General features: G+C 38.5%; 1 protein-coding gene across 7 annotated transcripts in view; it reads left to right on the forward strand.

Moving 5' to 3' along the window:
* Pgant9 (polypeptide N-acetylgalactosaminyltransferase 9) overlaps positions 1-20096 on the forward strand; it is a 189519-nt gene extending 169423 nt beyond the window's left edge. For 6 of the 7 annotated variants that reach the window (XM_083084589.1, XM_083084591.1, XM_083084590.1 and 3 more), the window contains 7 exons: positions 3576-3889; positions 4227-4425; positions 4758-4927; positions 6137-6265; positions 13199-13309; positions 16970-17098; positions 17206-20096. In XM_083084589.1, the coding sequence (XP_082940715.1) occupies positions 3576-3889; positions 4227-4425; positions 4758-4927; positions 6137-6265; positions 13199-13309; positions 16970-17098; positions 17206-17346 (1193 nt within the window). In that variant the 3' untranslated portion in view covers positions 17347-20096. Of the gene's footprint in view, positions 1-3575; positions 3890-4226; positions 4426-4757; positions 4928-6136; positions 6266-13198; positions 13310-14137; positions 14243-16969; positions 17099-17205 lie in introns of all 7 variants that reach the window. The other variant, XM_083084594.1, reaches the window with a different exon arrangement.
* Positions 20097-22340: the final 2244 nt, after the last annotated feature.

A 22340-nucleotide genomic window follows, 5' to 3' on the forward strand; every position in this document is an offset into this window, starting at 1 on the left:
GATGAAAAATCCTCGGTAGGACGTCGGAAAATTCGTAAGCATAGAACGAACAGAGACCGCGGGCTATTATATTCGCGTACTTGCTCGTGCAACCGCGTCTCCATTCAGCACGGTGATTCGTTATCGCGACAGTGTTTCGTAGTTTCGGGATAGATCGATTAATTGCGATCCATCTCTCCACTGTATTGCCACGACGTGAATAGAAGAGAAACTCTCGACCTGCTACACAGACTCTCTGAAAATTACGAGAGAGCTCCATACAATCTATGCAACCGACTCTCTCTAGATTTAATGTCCTCGTTTGTTCGAGTTGCCCAAAATCGAGGGTGGACACGCGCCGCTACATTATATCGAAAATTTACAAACTTTGATAAATGTTTAAGAAGAGACTTATTAAGTTATTGTGGTATTTTTTAACGAGAGAAGAAAACTCACGTTGTTAATTTTAAAAGACAAAAAATTGTGTGTATAACGCTTTATATTATTTTTCGTCGAAAGAATAATCGTTACTTATCCAAGTTTTCGTATTTTTATTTACGTACGTTTGTGTAAAAAATGAAAGTTATATTTGTGATAATTTGCTTTGTACTTTGCATTTATCTATCAGAACAAATGTTTTCGCTTAAGGGTATTTACGCGAAAAAAAGTTGATAAAAGTATATCAAATACGTAGTTTTGCGAATTCGGCTAAAGCAAATATGTATGTTCAAACATGCGCATTGTTTGTATGCAAAAAGCCAATTATAACTCCAATGTACCTGCATATTTTCAAATGAATTGACGTTTATACAGCAGCCGTTAAATCGAAATCTAAATTATAAATCTTACAGTAAATTACAGTGAAACACTGAAATTACCGTTGGCAAAAAATCTGTATTTTGTAAGAATCATACAACATAATTTCAGCTATTTATTTATGATGTTATATATATGATACACACACCTTACCAATATATATTTTCATAGATAAAATCTGGCGATAATGTTTTCCTTTCGAATTAAAAAAAGAAATATATTATTTTAAATGCTGTAGAAGAGGCAATCATAATCGTCGAATATTCTACTGTATAATAAAGGTAGATGATTATAAAAATCCTAGAAGAAACGGTAGATTAAGCAGATTCAGGAAAACGTGGCAGAAATAATATAGTCAGGCTGGTTAATGGCGATCTCTCTATTAAAAGCTGGAGATAAACCCTCGGCCAGAAGTTAAACCTATAAACATAGTCACTTCAACGATCTCCCAGCTTAGTGTATTAGTGTGTATTATTAACAGATAACTACGATTGCTTTATCGCAGAAATGAGATCAAAACATCATATTTCACATGTATTTTTTTTCATGGCGAACGAAGTGAACGGAGATTCATATGTGATTTTAATTTAAGATTACGTCCTCTATTACACAAAATTTAACGTATATCTATAATCATTTCTTCGTCATCCACGCTCGTATATTTCTTTCCAACGATATGTGGATTATAATACACACAGTACAATATATCTTTAAATATTACTTTGAAAAACTTTTATTCTCTTTGGTCGCAGAAAGTAGATTAAAGTGAGTTCAATGATTAATAATGCCTGTAAGAAAGTTGTAATGAATTTTACAGGAGAAGGCTTTAGAGACCTCTTCAGCAAAACGCATGCACGATAATTAGCTTTTATACAGGGGATCGGCGACGAGAATTACGGAGTTAATTATGAGCGCTCTCAACGAGGACAGATTGGGTGCTCTTTGAGCGTTTCCATTATCTGCGCCTCACAATGTGCTCGGCAAAGTCATAATGAAATTTGCAATAACGGCCACGGTCGGTTTATGCGTGCCTCTGTGTTTGAGGAATTCATTAGAAATTAATTTAGATCGGAATGCGCGCGGAATTCGTGCATATACACTATAATTGCGTGCGCATTAAATGTCTGACCTCTGATCTTATCTTTTACAGTCCATCTCTCCTCGTTCGAGTACAGTTAACCATGATAGCGCACCTCGTTCCAAGTACTTGGTCGTATTTTGAGAGAAATATTTTCTCGACTCATACCGATGCGATTCGCACAATGACTCTTGTATATTTCCTATTTCACAGAGGAAATTTCTTTCGCGAGCTGATGCGAAATCCCGAGATAGAGAATAACGGGATAGAAGCGAGAGTCGATGACTTGGTAGTAAAGTTCATCAAGCGCGCAATTTATCCGAAAGGTGCATAAAATCGAGCTGACGTCTCTATCGTTTTCAAGTGCACGTACGTTTTGCTAGGTAATCATTGCGCCTGCACGAAATATGCTGATCCGTAGAATCCCCTTATAGTATCTATAGTTAGCCGAGCTTATGGGATAGGGATTTAAGATTAGTGGCCCGGTCCCTCATAAAGCCAATCTAACGGAGAATAAATCACGAATGTCTGCTAATTGCTGGCCGGCGTAACTATAGGCGGATACATCTCATAAATCTTAAGTCTCGCCTACGATTGCCAGAAATAACGTGAAATAACAGACCGCCCCGTCAAACACTCACTAAAATGGCATTAATAGACGGAGGCTTTTAGTCGCGATTTCTATCGATTTCTATTTATACGAAACATATTTTTTCTACTAGGATTTGCGAGTTTTAATAAAACGAGGATTAAAAATGTGATGAAGAAAGTAATTTTTGCAATATTTTTTTTTCTAATCAGTAGATACTTATATTCATGATTAATTTGCTAAATTTATTTATTATTAACTTGATAAACAAACTTTTGAATCTAAATTTTGCAAACTACATTTTCTTCGTATTCTTAGAGAATTAGAAATTAATTTGAATCTTTATTGGATTTATAAGCCATGATCGTAGCTACTTTTGATCAGGTTGACAATAAAATGTTAATGATGCGGGTAAATGTAAGGAAAAGGCCATTATACGGGATTATCGTTGTTTCTATCTAGCATACGATTAAATCGATCGTGATTAAGGTATCAGTCTAGAATGGCAAAGGTGATTGTTGTTGCCGCAACAGCTTGCGAATGACATCGTAAATAAACCGTAATCCGACATTAAGGATGTAATTGACATTAGAGAATCCTGGAGAAACAGGCAACTTGGTTTTATTATTGCAATATCCGAAACATAGGTTCTGCAAGTAATTTATATTTCAAATCGGCGGAAATTTAAGGAAAACCGATGTCGACAAAACCTGTGGGGCTTTTAAAATAATATTTAATATTTAAGTAAATCTCTTATGATGTATTATATAGATGACAGGTTCCCTCAATAATGCAATTTCGCGTATTATGAGATGCCATAAATTATACAACCACTTGATAATAAAAATGTCGATATTTTTTATAAAAATTCTATAAAATACTAAAGATAGAGAGGGCAGTGTATAAAAAATATTAAATTTGATGAATTTACGTATACGAGAGAATACGAGTGTAGAAGGATATAAATATAGAAAATTAAACTGATGGAGAGTGGAAAAATGATTTTAATTAAATATATCGATAACGTTACACACGCGCTCACCGCAATATTTTTCTATTGCAACGTGTTATTTCGCACAAAATGGCGAGTGACAAGAAATCGATTGTCCGCAGCTCACCTCAAACGTCAATTGGAAGACTATATGATGAATTATCCGAAGGTGAGGATTATTAGGGCGAGTAAACGAGAGGGCCTCATCAGGGCACGTTTGCTGGGCGCCGCGGCGGCCAAGGCGCCGGTGCTCACGTATTTGGATAGCCATTGCGAGTGCACCGAGGGCTGGTTGGAACCTCTTTTGGATCGGATCGCACGCGATCCGACAACGGTAGTTTGTCCGGTGATCGATGTTATAGACGACACCACCCTGGAATACCACTGGCGCGACTCGGGCGGCGTAAATGTCGGCGGATTCGATTGGAATCTTCAGGTAAACGAAATCTTCGTGTTACTTTCGCGAGCTCGAAGCGATAGAGAATGTGTCTTGACGGAATGCAATTGAATTTGCTTGCTCGTAAAAGTTTCAAGATATAGTGTAAATTCGATTATAAAGAAAATATATGTACACATTTTTCTTATAAAAGACAAAAACTAATTTAAAAAAAAAACGCGTTTGTTTTTCAAAAATATAAAATCTACGTTATGATTGCAACATTTTTATTTTTTATTATTAATTTATATTATATGATAATTTTTTATAAATGCCAAAGTTGCAAATTTGTGAGCGCAAACGACTTCTTGATCTACATTTAATGTTTGTTAACAAGTTTAATTGGCACGCGGTGCCGGAGAGAGAGAAAAAAAGACACAAAAACCCGGCCGAACCCGTTTGGTCGCCAACGATGGCTGGTGGCCTCTTTTCGATAGATCGAGTCTTCTTCGAACGGATCGGCACGTACGACAGTGGCTTCGACATCTGGGGCGGCGAAAATCTTGAATTATCGTTTAAAACCTGGATGTGTGGAGGTAAATCTAAAGTAATATTCGAAAGGAATCTCATGTTTCTTTCCAATTAAAGAAAATTAGTTTTTAAATTAGCACATGCGACACAAGGTTGATAATAAAATAAGTATCGCATGTTTAGCATAGAAAAATTTTTATCAACGTTTTTTACTTTTAATATATAATAATTATTCCTTTTACATATTTTTATTATTATTTAATTCGTAATAAACGCGCGTGGTTTTGTATAAAACATGTTTCATACACTACATTTGTGTGCGATTCTTAATAGAAGGGACGCAAGGGACGTAACAAACAGGCGGAAATGTTAATCTAATAACTCGATACGCTCGTAGGCACCCTGGAAATCGTGCCGTGCTCGCACGTGGGTCACATCTTCAGAAAACGTTCGCCCTACAAGTGGCGCAGCGGCGTGAACGTGCTCAAGAGGAACAGCATAAGGCTGAGCGAAGTGTGGCTGGACGAGTACGCCAAGTACTACTATCAGAGGATAGGTCACGACAAGGTGGGTACTTGTGCATCGTCGCATGCATAACCTTCCTTCCATATATGACTTTTCGCTACGTGAGAATGCAACGAGGGAACAATTAGAGTAGCTCGTTTCATCTCGGCTGGCGGATCAATACAAGTCTCGGGTCGGAAACTAAAAAAGAAAGTATTTTTACGATTAAATGGAAATAAAAATATAATATTGAAATGAAAATATTCGCATGAATCGGAGAAAAATCTTTTTAATGTAGAGAGATTCAGGAACGACACGAAAAAGAAACTGTACACATTTGAAGAGACGTATAAATATATATAATTATATTGTGCAAGAGCGAAAAAGAAACAAATAATTAATAATAATTTATTGTTTGCTACAAATAAAAATCTTGTTTCAAATTGTAGTATATTGATAAAGCTTCGTGGCTGTTTTTTTAATTCAAGTTGCTCGTAAACATTGGCCGAGCGGTTTGGTAAGAATAGGATGAAGGATGACGATAAAGGTGGCCGATGATGGAGAGGATCGTAGACCAAGAATCGTCGTAAAAAAGGGCCATAAACGTGCCAAGTGCTTTTAAGACTCGCGCGCATGTCCTCGCTCTCCTGAAGGACATTTCTTTTTCGTCTCCCTCTATAACGATCTGTCATTTATCCTTGATGCTTGTCCGCTCTTACTCTCCTGTCGAGATCCAATCGACGAGATAAATCGAAGCGTAGAGAATAAATCGCTTCCGTAAGCACGCCGCTCTATGTAATGATCGAATCTATCGAGAATGTCGTCTTCATGGATGGCTTCATAAAATAATGATATAAATCGTTCTTTGCTTACGTGTCTCTATTCCTATTTATAATAATTTGCAGTAATAATATCAATAATTAGATTAGACGTAAGTTCACAAAATAATCGATAATGATAATGCATTTTATTATTTAAAAAAATGTATTATTATTAAGAAAAACAGAAACATAGATCTCTTTATATTAATCAGAAATCTCGCTTTTATTCTATAATTTAATTTAAAATATAGCAAATTAGCAAATGTCTCTCTTATCCTAAAGAATACAAAAATCTTACAAGTTATAATTTGACTTTGTTTACATTTATTTTTACAATTATACAAAATTCATATAATTATTTCTCTATTATTATAACATATTTATTTCATTGTTTCATCTTTGTCGAATTGTAAGCATGATTCCGATCTGGCTGCATATTGAATTTTCGTAGGGAAATTACGGTGACGTATCGGAGCGAAAGACTCTTAGGAAGAAATTGGGATGCAAGTCATTCAAGTGGTACCTGGACAATATTTATCCAGAGCTCTTCATTCCAGGCGAGGCAGTCGCCTCAGGAGAGGTAAGACTATTCCACATTTTTCTCTTCAAGGTTTTTTTTTTAGCGGACATTGACATTACGGTCCAAGGCGTACCGTTAGCCAAAATCAAGAAAGGAAAGCGGAAACGACGAGGGAACTTTCCTCCTTTAACGATGTTACCGCGGCTTTGATCCATCAGGGTGTCGGATTACGGCACTCGAAGGCTTTTCGTGAGCGGAAATGTAATCGATTAGATAGATGGAGTCGCCGAAAATGTGTCGAATTATTTTTCCCTTATATTATTTCCTCTAAAAGTCTCGAATTTCTCTCCCATCGCGATGATATATAATGCCAGTAGATTTTTGATGAAGAAGAACGCTTTCTGCACATCTCTTTCAATTTTATTTTTTTCCAATGGTGAGTGATTAAACACGCAATGGTTCCGGCAAATTAACTTTAAAGATTACAAAGCGATAAAACCTTACTCTTTTGTTAATTATATTTTTTTTCGCATTCGCGAATATTGGCAGCAGAGGTGTTGATCGATGTCAACGGACGTTCCAGCGACGCTGGAAACAATGCCTCTTTGATTGCGAAACAATGTGCGTCGTGGTCGCTGTAATCGTGATCGGATCGCGGGCGAAGGCTTGCCCGACATACAATCGGAAATCGATTTACACGGATCGGTATTCTTAGCCTTCGCATTGTCGATGCATCTTAATTACAGAGCAAATCCTCTCACGATAGGAACTTGTCTTTCACTCTTTAATAAAAGCAATCCGGATTTATCTTCGAATATTTATCTTCGTGTACTGTTTCTCACGTTTATACAAACGTAATTTTTTAAGTTGAATGGAAGTTTATATTCATTAATGGAAGAAGTAAAATACAGTCAGACATGAAAGTATAATCAGTATCCGCATGCGTCAGCATCGTTAAAAAAAATTAAAATTAAATGATTATATTTGCCAGTGGAACAAGTAGAATATAGTCAGACATGCGAATATAATCGGAATCTGTATCAATTATCTGTACACTTTTCTATTTGATATGATCAAAAATGTAATTATATTTCTATCATGTATATAAATTGCGAGAAATCTGATTCTTGCGATAATTTTGTTTTGCGAGAAGAAAAGAAATATCGATCTTGTGAATTCGTATTTGATCAACGGTAACTCGATTCTTTTTAAACGCAGTTCTAACGAACGTAGAAATACTGGATATCTAGTTGCAACTTTATTAGCCGATCGATTAGATCGTTCTTTGTACTCGTTACATCGCGCCAGATTTTCCGGTACTCTCGATCGTCGAACTCCATATCCGGTATCAGGAAAAAGAGACGAGATGGCGAGCAAAACGAAGAAGGGAGAAAAATGAGAACGTTATACAGAGTAGCGAGCTATACGCGGTTATATCCCGGCGTGCGCGAAATTTCAAGCGGGATCTGCCAATTCGTCGTTTTTCTTCCCCTCCCTCTTCCCGCAAACCTCGACCCTCCCGTTTGCGAAAAAACGAGCGCATAAATATCGGGCGACGAGCGACAGAATCGTCAAAGCTACACGCATGGTACACGCGAGCCATCCGCGCGAACCCACCACGACTGATAGTGCATTAATATCGTTCGGCGTGCGCGATTCATGACGGATGATCAATCACGCGGAAGATTTATTCCCGTCGTGTTTTGTCCCTCCCCCGCCCTCGGCTCCTCCTGCTACATTCCGTCTCGGTGCATCCATAATTGCGGAATGATTGTCGGATCCCGTCGTGATTGTCGATGACGATATTGTCGTCGTTACCTCGGGAAATGGGTTCTAAATCGTAACATCCGTTCGTGAGATACGCGAGGGAAAAAGAGAGGGAAAAAAAATTCCTCGAGAATCTTGCCAAATATTTTAATTATAATTATACTTCATAAATATATTTTAATTATAATTATACTTCATAAATATATTTTAATTATAATTATGAAAACTCATGTGTGCGATATATAATTGATAAGCAATGTTGCAAATCCAGAAATTTATCTTCGATATTGCGCGCCATTTATCCAGGCGAGATTTATTCACGGCTGTTTCCAATCCCAGTTACCGCGTTTAATCAATCTTTTATCGGCGTCGTCGCCGCCGATATTGTTGACGTGTTTTATTAATCAATTCATTTCAACGAATATATACGCGATTCGTGTGGCAGACTGTTAGTTATTTCGCAATTTATTTTTGTCGTGTGTTAGTCGCCGCTGTACCATTTTGCTGCGTTTGTAATTGCGAAATGATTGCAAACATCGTCGGGAATAAATCCGCCTTCCTAGTTGTATACCTTGCGTCAGCCCATCCGCGGGATCGTTACACGCTACTCTCTTCGCACGTAGCGTGTGACAAAGTCACGGTACGTAGGCAGCAGGGTATTAACGACGTTGCACCGACGAATAAATTGCAGCGTCACGCGACACAAATATTTCATACTTCATCATTCTTCCTCTCCAAAATTTCCTTTTGTTCCTTTTAATTTTATCATAAGCCGGGGCGGTGCATTAACCCTGTAACCGCCCGGTGCGCCCATGTTTAACGCAGTGTTCAACGCAGTCGCGAAGAAAGTAAAACACTTGTAGCGTAAAGCCTTTTTCCCCGGGCTTTTTATTCAGGCAAAATGTAAACTTGGAGTAAGTAGGACACGTCGCTCAGGAGAACTCGACAGGAATATAACGAAAATATAAATTCATATATACGCTGATGTATATCATTTATGATCGAGTGCACTTAGTCATTCGCATCGTTACAAAATTCAGTTCTATTAATTTAATTGTTTGACTTTATAACTCGACTATCTATCTCATTAACGAAATGTTATTTTAACATCTTTTTCCACACGACATTTCATCCGCGATATAAAATTCGATTACGTCGTAAATTAATCACGACGTTATCGAATAATGCATTCTATTATTCTCTCCCAGCCAGTGCATCCCACCCCGTATAAAAGAAACCATAGTGTTCTTCAGGGTTAAATCTCGGCTTGCATTTTACGCGTCATAGTGTCACGCGACTCAAATATTTCGTGTCTTCGTGCTCAGCCCTCTTTCCCTTTCATTTATCTCTGTCTCCCTTTCGGTTCCCGCGCGCTCTTTCTCACCCCCGATCATCTCTTTTTCACGCCCGTGCACGGCCTCGACCCGTCTCGTTATCTTCACACTTCACTTGAATTTCTCGTATCAGGATCATCTTAGTCCTCGTACTATCTCCTTGCACGCCGTACAAGATAACCGGGCGTACTAAAGTTCGCTGTACCGGAAACTCTGAGTAAGTTTCGAGCGAGTGACTCGTTGCTTCGTGTGTGTGTGTTATCGGGGAAATATATTTTTTCTTTTTATAATTCCGGAGATCATACCTCCCCCGATGACATATCACTCGTACACTCTACGATCAGTCTGTCAAATCTGGCGAAGACGTATAGGACAGGGTATTTTATAAAACGATCATTCTATTGACAATCACAACTCGAAAAATAAATATTAGCACATCCGCTAAAAATAATATTCCGCCCTATAATAAAACAAAAAAACTAGTCTTTCTGAAAAGAGCATTTATCTATAAAAAGAGCATAAATATTTTAGCCTTTTTTTCACATGTTAGTCTTGATATAAAAAAATTTTTAGGGCAGCGCACATTTAGACTCTCATTTTGACAGAAAAATGGGATGCGAGCAAATATAAAATTCTTAATCTTGTTATTGCAAGATACATTTAATATTATAATCGGAGCGTCTACATCGATAGCGATTTATTTTTCCACCCCTTTGTATTTTCAATCTGTAACTCCTACTCTTTAATGCGTGCTCTTAAAAAGAAAATTAGGACAATGACAGGTTGTCCATTTTTCTATATCTCATTGCGCTCTATTTTGCACACGATATATACGATTTTGGTGACAGAGATAGAACGACGTTGAAACAAATGCTCGTGCGTAGCGCAAATTATGGCACTCTGTCGCGTTCGCGACAAAAACCGCTGGTCATGGTATACCACGTTTCTCACGAATCACAATTTCACGCCGCTGTCGACATGACACACGCTATGCACATGCGTTCCACCGTGCGAAGGCAATATTCTGATCGAACATGATAATAAAAAGCAACGGAATCCGGAATAGTTCGGCGGCTCGGATACTATCGACCAGCTCCCCTCTTTTCACCTCGTCTCACCCCGTTGCCCTCCTTGTCGTTTGTTGCGATCCACTCACGTTTTCGCCAGGATGGGGCAAGGAATGCGTTTTGCCATACTCTCCTCTTTTTATTCCCTCTCTCTCTCTCTTTCCCTTCTTTCTTTTTCTGTCCAAGCATACTGATACATCGGTATCCACGAGTGGGCGGAATAGGGAAACCAAGAGGGAGCTTCGCGAAAAAAAAATGCGATGGAAAAAGGAGGAATATATAAAGGATGGGCGCGCACATTTTCGCGAAGAAGCGTTTACGCGGCCGCGCACTTTGGAATGCCGTTCGCGTCACGAAAATAACCATTTCGTCGCTTAAGTTGCCCGACGTGAACTGATGTTCTTGCTCCGATCTTGGATTATTCACACGCGACCGTTCTCTCTTTTATGTTGTCGCTACGTCGAGGAAATTTGCACGCATTATAGGAAAATAGAAAGGGGTATGGAGATTTATACGCGTCGTTGCGAATTGCTATTTCCTCGTTCAATTGTAGATTAATAATTTTCGATTTACCTTTTCTTTTATTCTACATCAAAATAAACTCGAAAAGGTTTGGAAATGATTTAATTCGTATATATAATTTTTGTCCTGTTATTACTCTTTTTATATCTTATATTTTAATATGAATCTATAGATTCCTAGTCTTCAATAACTTGCGGAATTTTTAATATATATGAAATATGCAAAAATGATCTGTATCAAATAATCAATATTCTTTCCAGTAGTTTTCGATGTGGATGCACATTTTTCAAGATAGATAATAATTCGACATATTCGAAATTTCAGTTTTATTAACGAAATCAGAGTTCCAACCATTTTATTAATAATTTTAATAAATTAAGCTTTAATCTTTTTTAATAACTTTATCAGTTAATTGGCGGTTCCATAATAACAAAATCCGTGTAATGAGAATTTCGAAAATTCTTTTCGCGTCGCAAAATGACAATTTCATCCGTGCAAAGGTAAAACTTATATCCTTACTTATCTGTTCGAATTTCTCATTTTCGTCGTTCTTTACTGTTTTTCCCTCTCTTCTTCTCTCTTCTTTTTGCTCTTTATTTGCTTCTGGAAAACCGGCTAAATCACGCTCGGCTTCCCTATCGTAGAAGGGATGACTGGATTTATAGTTCACACTCTACGACGGTCCAGAAATCGTACACGACGTGAATAATTTCGGTTGCACGTGTTTCTACGTACGTGCACGGGGCGGGCGCATATTTCTCCGGGGGAGTATACGCGATTTTTGAGTCGTTCTACGCGAACTGCATGGATTTCCCATGCAAAATCGCATAAGATGCATAAAAACGCGAGCTTTGTTCAACCATCGCGATCTCACGTCGAACGTATATCCTCCCCACGGTATTCTTGATATTTCTGAATATTCTCGTAACCGCCGTTAATATTATTGAGATTTACTTTTTTTCCCACGTATGGATGAAAGCAGAATTTTGCCGGGAGAGCGAAGGAGACATCTCTCACCAGATTATAAAGTAACGAGGTATGAAATTCAGAAAATGTCCGAAATACGTGACTTTCCACGGCATTATATTATTCCGAGTTGCCCGACTTCTTTCGAGTCTATAAAATTGTCTAAATACCATATCACACATTGTCGAGTTCATTAAGAGCCTTCGAGTCGCCTTTAATAATGTCGACGGAGCCAGGAGCTTTTGAAATTTTATCGACCTCCATACCGGATACCCGGCTATAAATCACGAGTTTTTATTCCAGTCAGTCGACGAGGAACGCCGACGAGGACGACGATTCCTCCTACGTCGGAGGAGAACGAGGAAGGGGGAAGGGGATAAAGATGTTCACGTTGAAACTGCAACGACCACAGAATTCTTGCATGCAGCGAAATCAGGACTGCTGACCGAGCTCTGTAACCGAATGCACCTGCTGTTATACGCGATCCTATGTACATATGTGAATGCATATATACATATATACATATATGCAGGGTGTGTTTTTACACAGACGCACACGTAGACGCCGCCAAGTTCGGTTGCGAACGCACGTCGGGCCGAACAAAATACGAGCATCCCTCATTTTCGATTTGTTTTCGTCTATTTGAAAAATGGAGAACACAGTCCGCGGTCCTGCTTTTCCGGCAAGCATGCAACAAATCTGTGCTCGGAACGAGAAAAAAATGTAGAATCGCTCGACGGAGCGAGGTTGGCTTTGTACTGTTTCCATATTCTATCGGAGAACTCTTGCGAAATATGGGAATATATAGGAATGCGCGAAATAATGAATCTTGTTCCCAAAGTGTGCACATAATCCACAATTCTGTTAATCCAATTATCTTTCAGGTGTAGAGATGCGATCTATATCGTCGGGCGTATATTTTTATGCTCCATTATTAAAGCAAAGCAACGTCGACGTCTTTGTGTCGACGTTTCGAATTAAATAATATCCATTGTATTTAATTAATTCGATCGAGAGAGAATAATTTTCCATTTTAATTCACAAGTTTTATGATGAAATGTCAAGTCGAGAAAATAATACATTTTTTTGAGAGAAGAAAACATTATCATTGATGTTGCATTTATATATTCTTGATATCCGTAAATATTATTTTCTCGACTTGACATTTCAAAACTTTTGAATTAAAGTGCAAAATTATTCTCTCGACCCAATTAATTAAATATTATATAAATATACATACATAATCTATTTATATTAACATGTATATACATCTTGGGTCTTATTAACGGTGCAATGGGTAGATACTAATGTCCGAAAATATTACTAACAACAAACAGGTCCGGAATCTCGGCGAGGGCGGTAACACCTGTCTGGATTCGCCCGCTCGCAAGGCCGACTTGCACAAGCCATGCGGACTGTACCCCTGCCATCGACAGGGTGGAAATCAGGTACAATAGACATCGTCAGTGCGAAGAAATTCCTTCGTCACAAAGCACGCTATCCCGCGAAAAGCCCGTCTGCGCTTGATGTGTGAAAATGTGCGCGCATACAAAACTTGAAACGGAAACACGATTTTTTTTATTAAATTTCATTTGACTTCAAGTTTTATTCGCTGTTGCTGGTGATGTTTGAAACTAAGTTTCGAGACATCGAAACGCCTGCTATGAACAGTCCTTATTGCACGCCAATGTCAAAACTGACGTGATATAAATAGAAAGTGTAAAACTTTATAATAATTAAATTTTAGTGGCTTTATTGATTAAAAGATACATCAGTAAAAAGTTTTATACAAGTGTTTGGTGAACTGTATATTAGTAATATTGTGATAACAACGGCCGACATAGAGACTGTCTGTAGCTTTCAACCGAACACCAGTGCTTGTTAACGCGGAACGTTTGGTATTTAGCCTAATTATTATCGTATAATTCTGCGTGATTAAACAACGCACATGGATCGCTCGTTTCGAAATGTGCGTCCCATAATTTCACCGCGAAGTTCCGATCGAAGCTACATAGCAAATTACTAGAAAATCGAGTTTCCGTCTCATTGCTGATATCGATCTGCTATCATTTCCCCAATGACGATCGAGTACCTAATCGTACGCTCGTTCTGTGCCTCTCTGTGCGTATGTGTGTATGTTTGCTCGCGCTTCCAGCTGCTTGGATTCTCGAATAGACAGCGATATCGTGCGCTCGCACGAAACACGGAGTGAGTAATAGCGAGTCTTTTACCTGCCAATAATGCGTGTGAATCCTCTGTTGAATTTTCCAACGCAGATTAGGCAGATCGCTAGCGGAATATGCATTGATTCACCTGGGAAATCGGAAGACCTGCATCAGCCGGTGGGCTTGTATCCCTGTCACCGTCAAGGCGGCAATCAGGTACAATAAAGCCGCGACGATGTAATCTCGAATGGCGAATAAAACGATAGAATATCGAATGTGAAAATCTCTCGTGGCTTTTCTAACCGGTTGACGGATGGGTGACAGATGCATCTGGTTTAACTTATGGCTTTGGAGTCGAGAGATACAATGCGACTCGTACAAAGGTAGATTCTCGGAACACCTGTGCGCTCGCGTGCACGCTAACTCGCCACTAATCGCCCTGCGTCTCGACGCGATTAGTAGCCTCGCTAATCTGGTGCAGGTGCCCATCAATCCATGTCCCTACTACCTCTCGGTGCGATGACCTCGATCGCTGCCTTTTGGCACGGCTATTCACGGATTTTCGTTATATCTTACGTTGATACAGTGTAAGATCGAATTTTATTTGATCATCGATTTTTTCTCGGCCTTCCATGATTCAAGAGTCGAGAAAGGAAAACAGGCTGTAAATATTTCAAACGCTTCGTTCTCTTTATATTTTATGATATAATTTTACCTTAAGGTGAAAAGAAAATAATGTATGCAAGAAGGCTAATAGTAGTAATTATTTTCGCATTTCTTTTAATTGCATTAATAATAATAGCGACATTTACATTGAAAATTACAGCAATTTCGAGCTTACACTCGACTCGAATCTCCTCGTAAATCCGCGCTTTATCTTATTTCTTGCACTCGTCGGTCACCGCGTGGTCCATCATTAAAGCCCGCATGAAATAGAGAACGCACACACAGATGGTCCCGTGATTCGCGCACACACACACACACACACACACACACATGCATGCACCCATGGAAACGCCGACATTTAACAAGCGTGGCAACCGGTTTTGGACAACCAAAAACACAATCGGCCGGAGCTTGCTTAGCCTGGTAAAGCGCTGCTTTAATTTAGCTGTTGGCCCTCGCAATTAAGCCGCGGTTTCACGGCAATTACACTTTCGATCGTCGCCCGCGTGACGCTGATAAAGTCGCAACCCCCGCGTATCACGTTAGGGTGCCATCGACGGGACGCGCATCAATGATCCGGGATCAGTCGCGATCGCGGATGATGGAAGACGAATAATCGTATCATCGGATGGGAGGCGAGTGCATCGCGCGAGATAGCCGAGTTGCGGTCGCCGAATGGTCGGTTTATGGCGGCTCGAATGCGTATCTGGACTACGCGCGTGTACAGAATTATCATCGGCTTTATGTGCGCTCGGGAATCATGATATAAACATCGCGTCGTGTCACGCCGTAATTACGAAGCCCGCGATCGTCCACCATGTACACACACAGACTAAACTGATGCATGCGTTTTTCATGAAATTCCAATTTAACCGATGACCATTTTGCCGTTTATTTGTTCGACTGCATTTCTTTTTTTTGCAGTAAAAAAATAGCGCATTTATTGTAGAGATAAGCATGCGATTTACAACAAGACGCGTGTGTGTGTGTGTGTGTGTGTGTTTAGAATGTATGACATGTGTATCATATTTGTATCATACTACAGACGGCGCAATATAACACGCTCTGATTTGAGAATTTCAGGCAGAATGGAACGCGGGTCGTGCATGGCTAACGATGCTTGATGATGCATGTGTGCGGTGAATGCTTGCTTCTCGTTATCCCGTGTCCACTATCCCTAATTATACTTGTAAAGCACTTGAAAACAACTATATTGTCGACTCGATGGTTCTGACAGCCGCAGTCTCAATTCATAGTCCGCGCCCGCTTGCCGCTATTAAATTAGTGATAATTACGACCGCGAATATATGCAGATCTGTAACGAGCTGTCGCTCCGTTCATTCACACATACGTGTTGCATTATCCCTATCTCTTGCTAGCTCTAATTTTTTTTTTCTTAAATTTTCCTCGAAATAAACTCTCACGCCTCTTCAACCTGTACCTGTAAATTCGCGCCCTTTGAATCTCGCTTCGACAATCCGCGAAACGGAGTCGCTTAAAATTTCAAGGGTCAGTCGCCTTTATGGGGGAGAAGGGGATCGACACGCCGCGATTCGCTGTCAGTTCCACGCGGCTGGAATTGCACAAACAGCGAGCGGCGAGCGGTCAGATGAGTGTAATTTCGAGGACCACTGGATTCGATTATCGGCCGTTCATTATGGTCCGGGCTCGCTTTGACGCGTCCTCCGACTTCGCGCGAGCCTAGATCGACGCATCGCCCGCGGTAAATAACTGTTAACCGCACACACACACCCGTGACACATTATTTTACGAGCCAGGCGTGCAAATTGATCCGCTTGTCCTGTAACACCGCGAAAATCCGCGTTTACCCGCAGCCGCCGCGCGCAATAATAATCTCCCTCGCGAGAACATGACGCTTATTTTCGCGCGCCGCAAACACACAATGCGATGAGATTATAAACGCAGATCCCGATAATTTCACGGTGTTTTGCGTTCCCGCGGTTTACGCGTCGCGGATATTGCCGCTATTGTAAATATCGTTGTTTCAGAGGTAAATAGATTCGCAATAATGCGGGCGCGCACGCTTTGTAAAAAAAATGTATTATCGAGAGGAATTTATTAAAAACCACTCACTCTTTTGTCAAACACTTTTGCTCGTATAATAGTCAAATGTTCCCGTACATATCAATTTTATTAAAAGCAAACTTTTGCGCAACATTGTTTTTTTAACGGCGTATGCCAGAATCATCGATCGAATAGGCAGGCCTGTAAATGTCAAAATTACGAGGATATTAATAGAGGCTGGTTGTTTTGCAGTACTGGATGCTCAGCAAGACGGGTGAAATCCGTCGAGACGAATCGTGCCTGGACTACAGCGGTAGCGACGTAATTCTCTATCCTTGCCATGGCAGTAAAGGGAATCAGCAGTGGATCTACAGTCCTCAGGTAATGGATTGTCTTCGATTCTTTTGTAAAATTAATTTTTTCGAGTGGTTCTTTCAAACTGCTCTTCGAGAGAAACTTCAATCGACTTTCTAATTCCATTTTTCCAGACTAATCACATCAGGCATGGCAGCAGCGACAAGTGTCTGGCGATCACGGAGAGCAAACAGCAACTGGTGATGGAAGAATGCTCATCCAATGCACCGAGACAGAGATGGTCCTTCGAGAATTACGACCCGTCGAAGCTGTGATACCACGCCTTCTCGCGCCGTCATTCGCACAACAATCTCGGTCAGGTCGCCGGATCTTGGCTGCCAGGGAAACGATACTCGATCGCCAAGACTCGCTTCGGCAGATAAATATCTCGCAATTCCGAAATATCAAGAATTATTCTACAAAACCATTCCAGAAGGATCGAGGCAAGCTCCACGCGATTACTTTATGCTCGTCGAGAAACAATTGGACGAAATGATTCGTCTGTCATTTCATCGGCGAGATCAAAGTGTGGGGAACGAAGCGGAAGAAGATTGCGCAACGAAATATTCGCGAGGACGATATACTTAGAAAATTTTCTACTCAAGAAATTGCATTTAATTAGAATAACTTCTGAGCGCCACGTGATGTTTTATTTGAGTTCTAGTTGCCCTAAGTATTCGTATTGCGAAAAATTGGCTCAGATAGGATCATGAACGAACGTGATGGTATCGACCTTCGAATAGCTCTCGATCGTCACTTTCGTTCGCTGATCGTTTGCGCTTCCACGAGTATCAAGGAAGCGAGATGTTTGGTGCCATCGCAGGAACGTATCGATTCTTGCGAGCGAATCGTCGATTGTCCGTCGAGATGACGAGTGAAGAGATTATAGTGAACAAATTATTTTTCTCCTTATGTTATAACCAGAGTCCAGATCTCGGTGCCGTTTTCTTCACGTCAGTCTAATGTAGCAAAGAGGGCATCGCACACATAATATATGATTATATATATATAATAAAATATATATATGTTTATATATATAATTTATATATTATGTATAACATTAAGTAAACATATATTTCTATATTAATTTATATATATATAATATATGTATTTGTATTCTGTCACGGTGCCCTCTTTGCTACGTGAGACCGGGGCGACGTAGACAATACTGCTTTTCGCGGTGCACTTGGAGTGAGAAAAACGACACCGAGATTCGGACTCTAGCTATAACATACCGATACAATTTCCAAGAACAAACTCCAAAATGTCTTCAATAAGTCTGAACAAATGCATGGTTATCTTTTAGAAAGCATCAAGTGCCAAATTTAAAATATTCTCATTGTAAGCTTATTCTAACTCTAGTGGCAAACTCTCCGGCACAATTAACGAGCACGTTAAAGAAAACCTGTAATCGCGTGCGCTGAATGATTTGAGGAGATTGTAGACGATATTTGCGCACTTATACCCTTCTATTAACTCCGAGTGCCATGTGCGAGTTTGAAAGAAAAATGCGATAGGAATTATAACTCTCTTAACGCAAGTTGCGTTAAAATAACTGGATTTGTTCTCACGCAACGGCTCACAAAATACTTCGCAATTAGAAATTTATTTCTAATTTTAACGTATTTATTTTTATTTATTGATACTCGAAGAATTTTTAAGACAGTAGCTATTCGTATCTATTATCATAAAAACGACAAATCTTTATATTTTATCCACTTTATCGCAAAAAACGTATATGATAATTTCGATCAATCATTAACCTTATTTCACACATTAAACTAGGTTTTAAATGTACGTCATATTGCGTCAATCGACGATTCGATGATCCGCGATGGCATTCGTTGATCGCTCAACGTAGTCTCTTTCTTGTTTTATAATCTTTTCGGATATAAAGTTTGCATTCCAGAACCGCCGAAAGGATAAAAGACGGCGACGTTTGGCGTAACAAGAAAAGTATTTTTTTCTTAGTTTTTAATTTAGATATTTGTAAGTAATTTTAAAGAAAGAGCGCAGAGAGGAAAAGGAGAGACGAAACATTCCGAAGACACAGGCAAATTGTTTCATCCTGTTTGTACATTCGTGTAAGATACGGTCTTGATGCCAGTTCAGGATATAAGTAAATGGAAGGGAGTGTTCTCTAAATGTGTGAATATGTATGAACTATTGATCCGTAAACTTCTCTTATCTTCGCTTTCGATAGTCGCGGACGCGAATAATTCGTGATTACGCAACAGCGATTAATTGAATGCGTAAAATCTGCTAATGAATACTTCACAGAGTATACTTTTATAAAGACCCATGAGTTTTTTTAATTATAATTTCAACTACATATCACGAACGAGAGTCGACGTAAAAGAATAGCACAATTTTCTTATATTAAAAAATTGAGATTATTAACAAGTCTTTATACTTGTTAATACAGTTTAATTACTTGCAAATTTACATAATGTTTTCCTGAAAAATGTTTATTATATATGTCTGGGGTAGCCTGACAATTTTATCGACGCAATTTTTCAGGCATTTTAGTTTAAGATGCAACAAAAATGATTTTTGCGTGCCAACAAAATCGTAGATATCGTTACATATCTACATATCCAGAAATACATATGGCAATTGTCGACGATTTTTATTATTTTGAAATAATCTGCGTTATCCGTAATTTTTCTACGAATTTCATGATTAATGCAATTTTATACATATCTCTTTCTTTTTCGTTAAACTTTATAAAAAAAATATATTTAATACTTCTTAAAGAAACAAGGAAAATAGAAGGAAGAAAAAAAATGGCAAACAAAATTTAAATATTGTATATTATTTAAATATTATACATCTTTTTTAAGAAGAAAATTAGAAAAAGAGATAAAACGTACATATTCTATTAAAATCAGCCAAATGAGATGTTTAGAAATCGCAACGAAAATGGGAAACTGCGGTTTGCACTTTTCATGGACAAAATAAAACTGCGTCGCGTTCAAATTTGCGATTTCGTGTGTAATTAGTGAATGTGTGAATGCGTTAACATATGTTTAATTACGTAAAAAACTCCATAGAAAAAGAAAAAAAAGAAGATAAAGAGAAACGAAGAGAGAGAGAGAGAAAGAGAGAGAGAAGCAGCGAGTCTGCGCTAGTACGCTCGTGTACGAATGTGTGCTTAATTAGATACGACTAACTAGCGGTTTTCATCTTAGGGCTAATCAAGTTTCTCGAAACCGCAATTTTTGCCAATGCGAGACACAAGACACGTTGAATAGCTTAGGAAGTGTGATTGTACGTTGCGGATAATCTCGGGAAGGGAATCCGCTTTTCGCGATTATCAGTCCTGATGATCGACGCGAGCAGATTAATCGCGAGTGTAAATCGACGAAGTTTATACAGATTCTATATATGACATTTTCTACGTTTGGTAAGGACGTTGCATATCGTAAGAGGATGGGAAATGAGATTGATAGTAATAAAAAACGCGATCAACGCTGGAACAATGTTTTCCGCGCACAGCGCTCGTCGCGCGTTTAATTAATGTAATATCGAACGTGCCTTATTTCGTGTATATATAAATATTACTATATCATTATATATATATACATTACTACAAACCTCTATCATAACGTGCAAGTATTTGTGTTGAATAAATCGATGTTGTTTTATGTTACTGATAGTCTTCAAATAGCTCCCTCTGCCCTTCGTATCTTATTCTGTGATTTTTAATATCGTAGATTAAGATTCATACGTATTTTTACCATACGTATCAACGAGAAATCTCTCTGTACTTATGACCGTGAACACATGTAAAGCGATATATTTCCGAGAGGAACATAAATATGGGTTTTCCATAAAGGAGCTGTTGCGAGGGACGTTGTGTGGAAATAGGACGTGGCACACTTTCAGTTAGCCCTGACCCAATTCCAGCCACGAGTTCCACTGTTTCGAGGAGCAAGGTAAACGGCGGTCTCCCAAGGATCAATAATGACGCCGGAAAAATCTCATGACGGAATGGCGGGAGGTGTTATCATCGTATTTGGCGATTGGCTTGAATCTGGGAGCGGCAACATAAATTATAGCTACATGCTTCGCATCTTCGTCCAACACGGGAAAGCTTTCTGTGCTAATGATGTTCCTGCTTATTACGACCAACCGCTCCTATCTATCGAACCGTTCGCCAATTATCGAGGGGTTGCTACGTAAACGAGAATGAAATCGCTCGTTATTCTCGCGCAGGCGTCGTCGTCGCCGCATCTCGCTGTCCGAGAGACTCCACTCGAATAAAAGGGGATGTAAAGTCCTGCGAGGGTCGCTTCGGCGCAATTCGAAGCTTGGAGATGTATTTTGAATTACGCTTAAGAATGGTTTCATCTTTGTTTATAAATTTTCATTCATGTGTATGTGTATTTATGAAAAAAAAATGAACAATAAGGCTTAATAGATTTTTGAAAAAAGCCTAGAATATTTTTTTAATTAACATTTAATAATATATGAAAATGTGTAAATTAAATATTTTCAATTAAAATTTAAGTAAGAGAAAATAGTAGGCTTTTAATTATACTAACAGGACAACACACTCTAGAATTTTTAAATTAAAATTGTATAAAACAATTATGAATATAAAATTTAAAACAATTGAACCATATACAAATTAATATATAATAGCGATAAATCCTTACTTGATGCAACTGTAATAATTAATTTGTTTTATTTTTAATTATATTTATATTTAATTTTTATTGTTATTGGATTTATCAATAATATTAATAATATTTTTATATTAGGGCCTAATTAATTCACCTACATATTTTATTTTATACATTGCAATATTTCTGTAAATATCTAAGAATATTTATAAATGTAATTATGTGTGTAATGATATCGCAGTCGAATGATTTTCTTCGCGTTTTTAAATCGCATTACAACTTGTTGCGATGCCGAGTCATATTGATTAAAAGAAAAAGATAGCAGAATCTCTTGAAGAGAGAAACGGAAGATTTTTCACCGGCATGAATGACTTTACAGTGCCAGATTTTGAGCTTGACCTGGATTCATCGCAGTAAAGTTCACGTTACCTTCGCTTTCGTTGCTCGCTTATGAATTGTTAATAATAATATTTAATGTATTTCCACGATATCTAAAACATTAATATCTGAAAAATAGACGACCTGAAAAATTCTTGGAGAAGAATGGAATAATATAATAATTTTTTTCGGAGATATTTTGAATTTTTTACGTATCTAAAATATATTATTTACACCTATTTCTGATGAACTATCCGAAATTT

This window comes from Camponotus vicinus, unplaced genomic scaffold, assembly GCF_025532165.1.
Source record: "Camponotus vicinus isolate PSW18456_S1 unplaced genomic scaffold, iyCamVici1.0 SCAF_12, whole genome shotgun sequence".
Classification (NCBI taxonomy): domain Eukaryota; kingdom Metazoa; phylum Arthropoda; class Insecta; order Hymenoptera; family Formicidae; genus Camponotus; species Camponotus vicinus.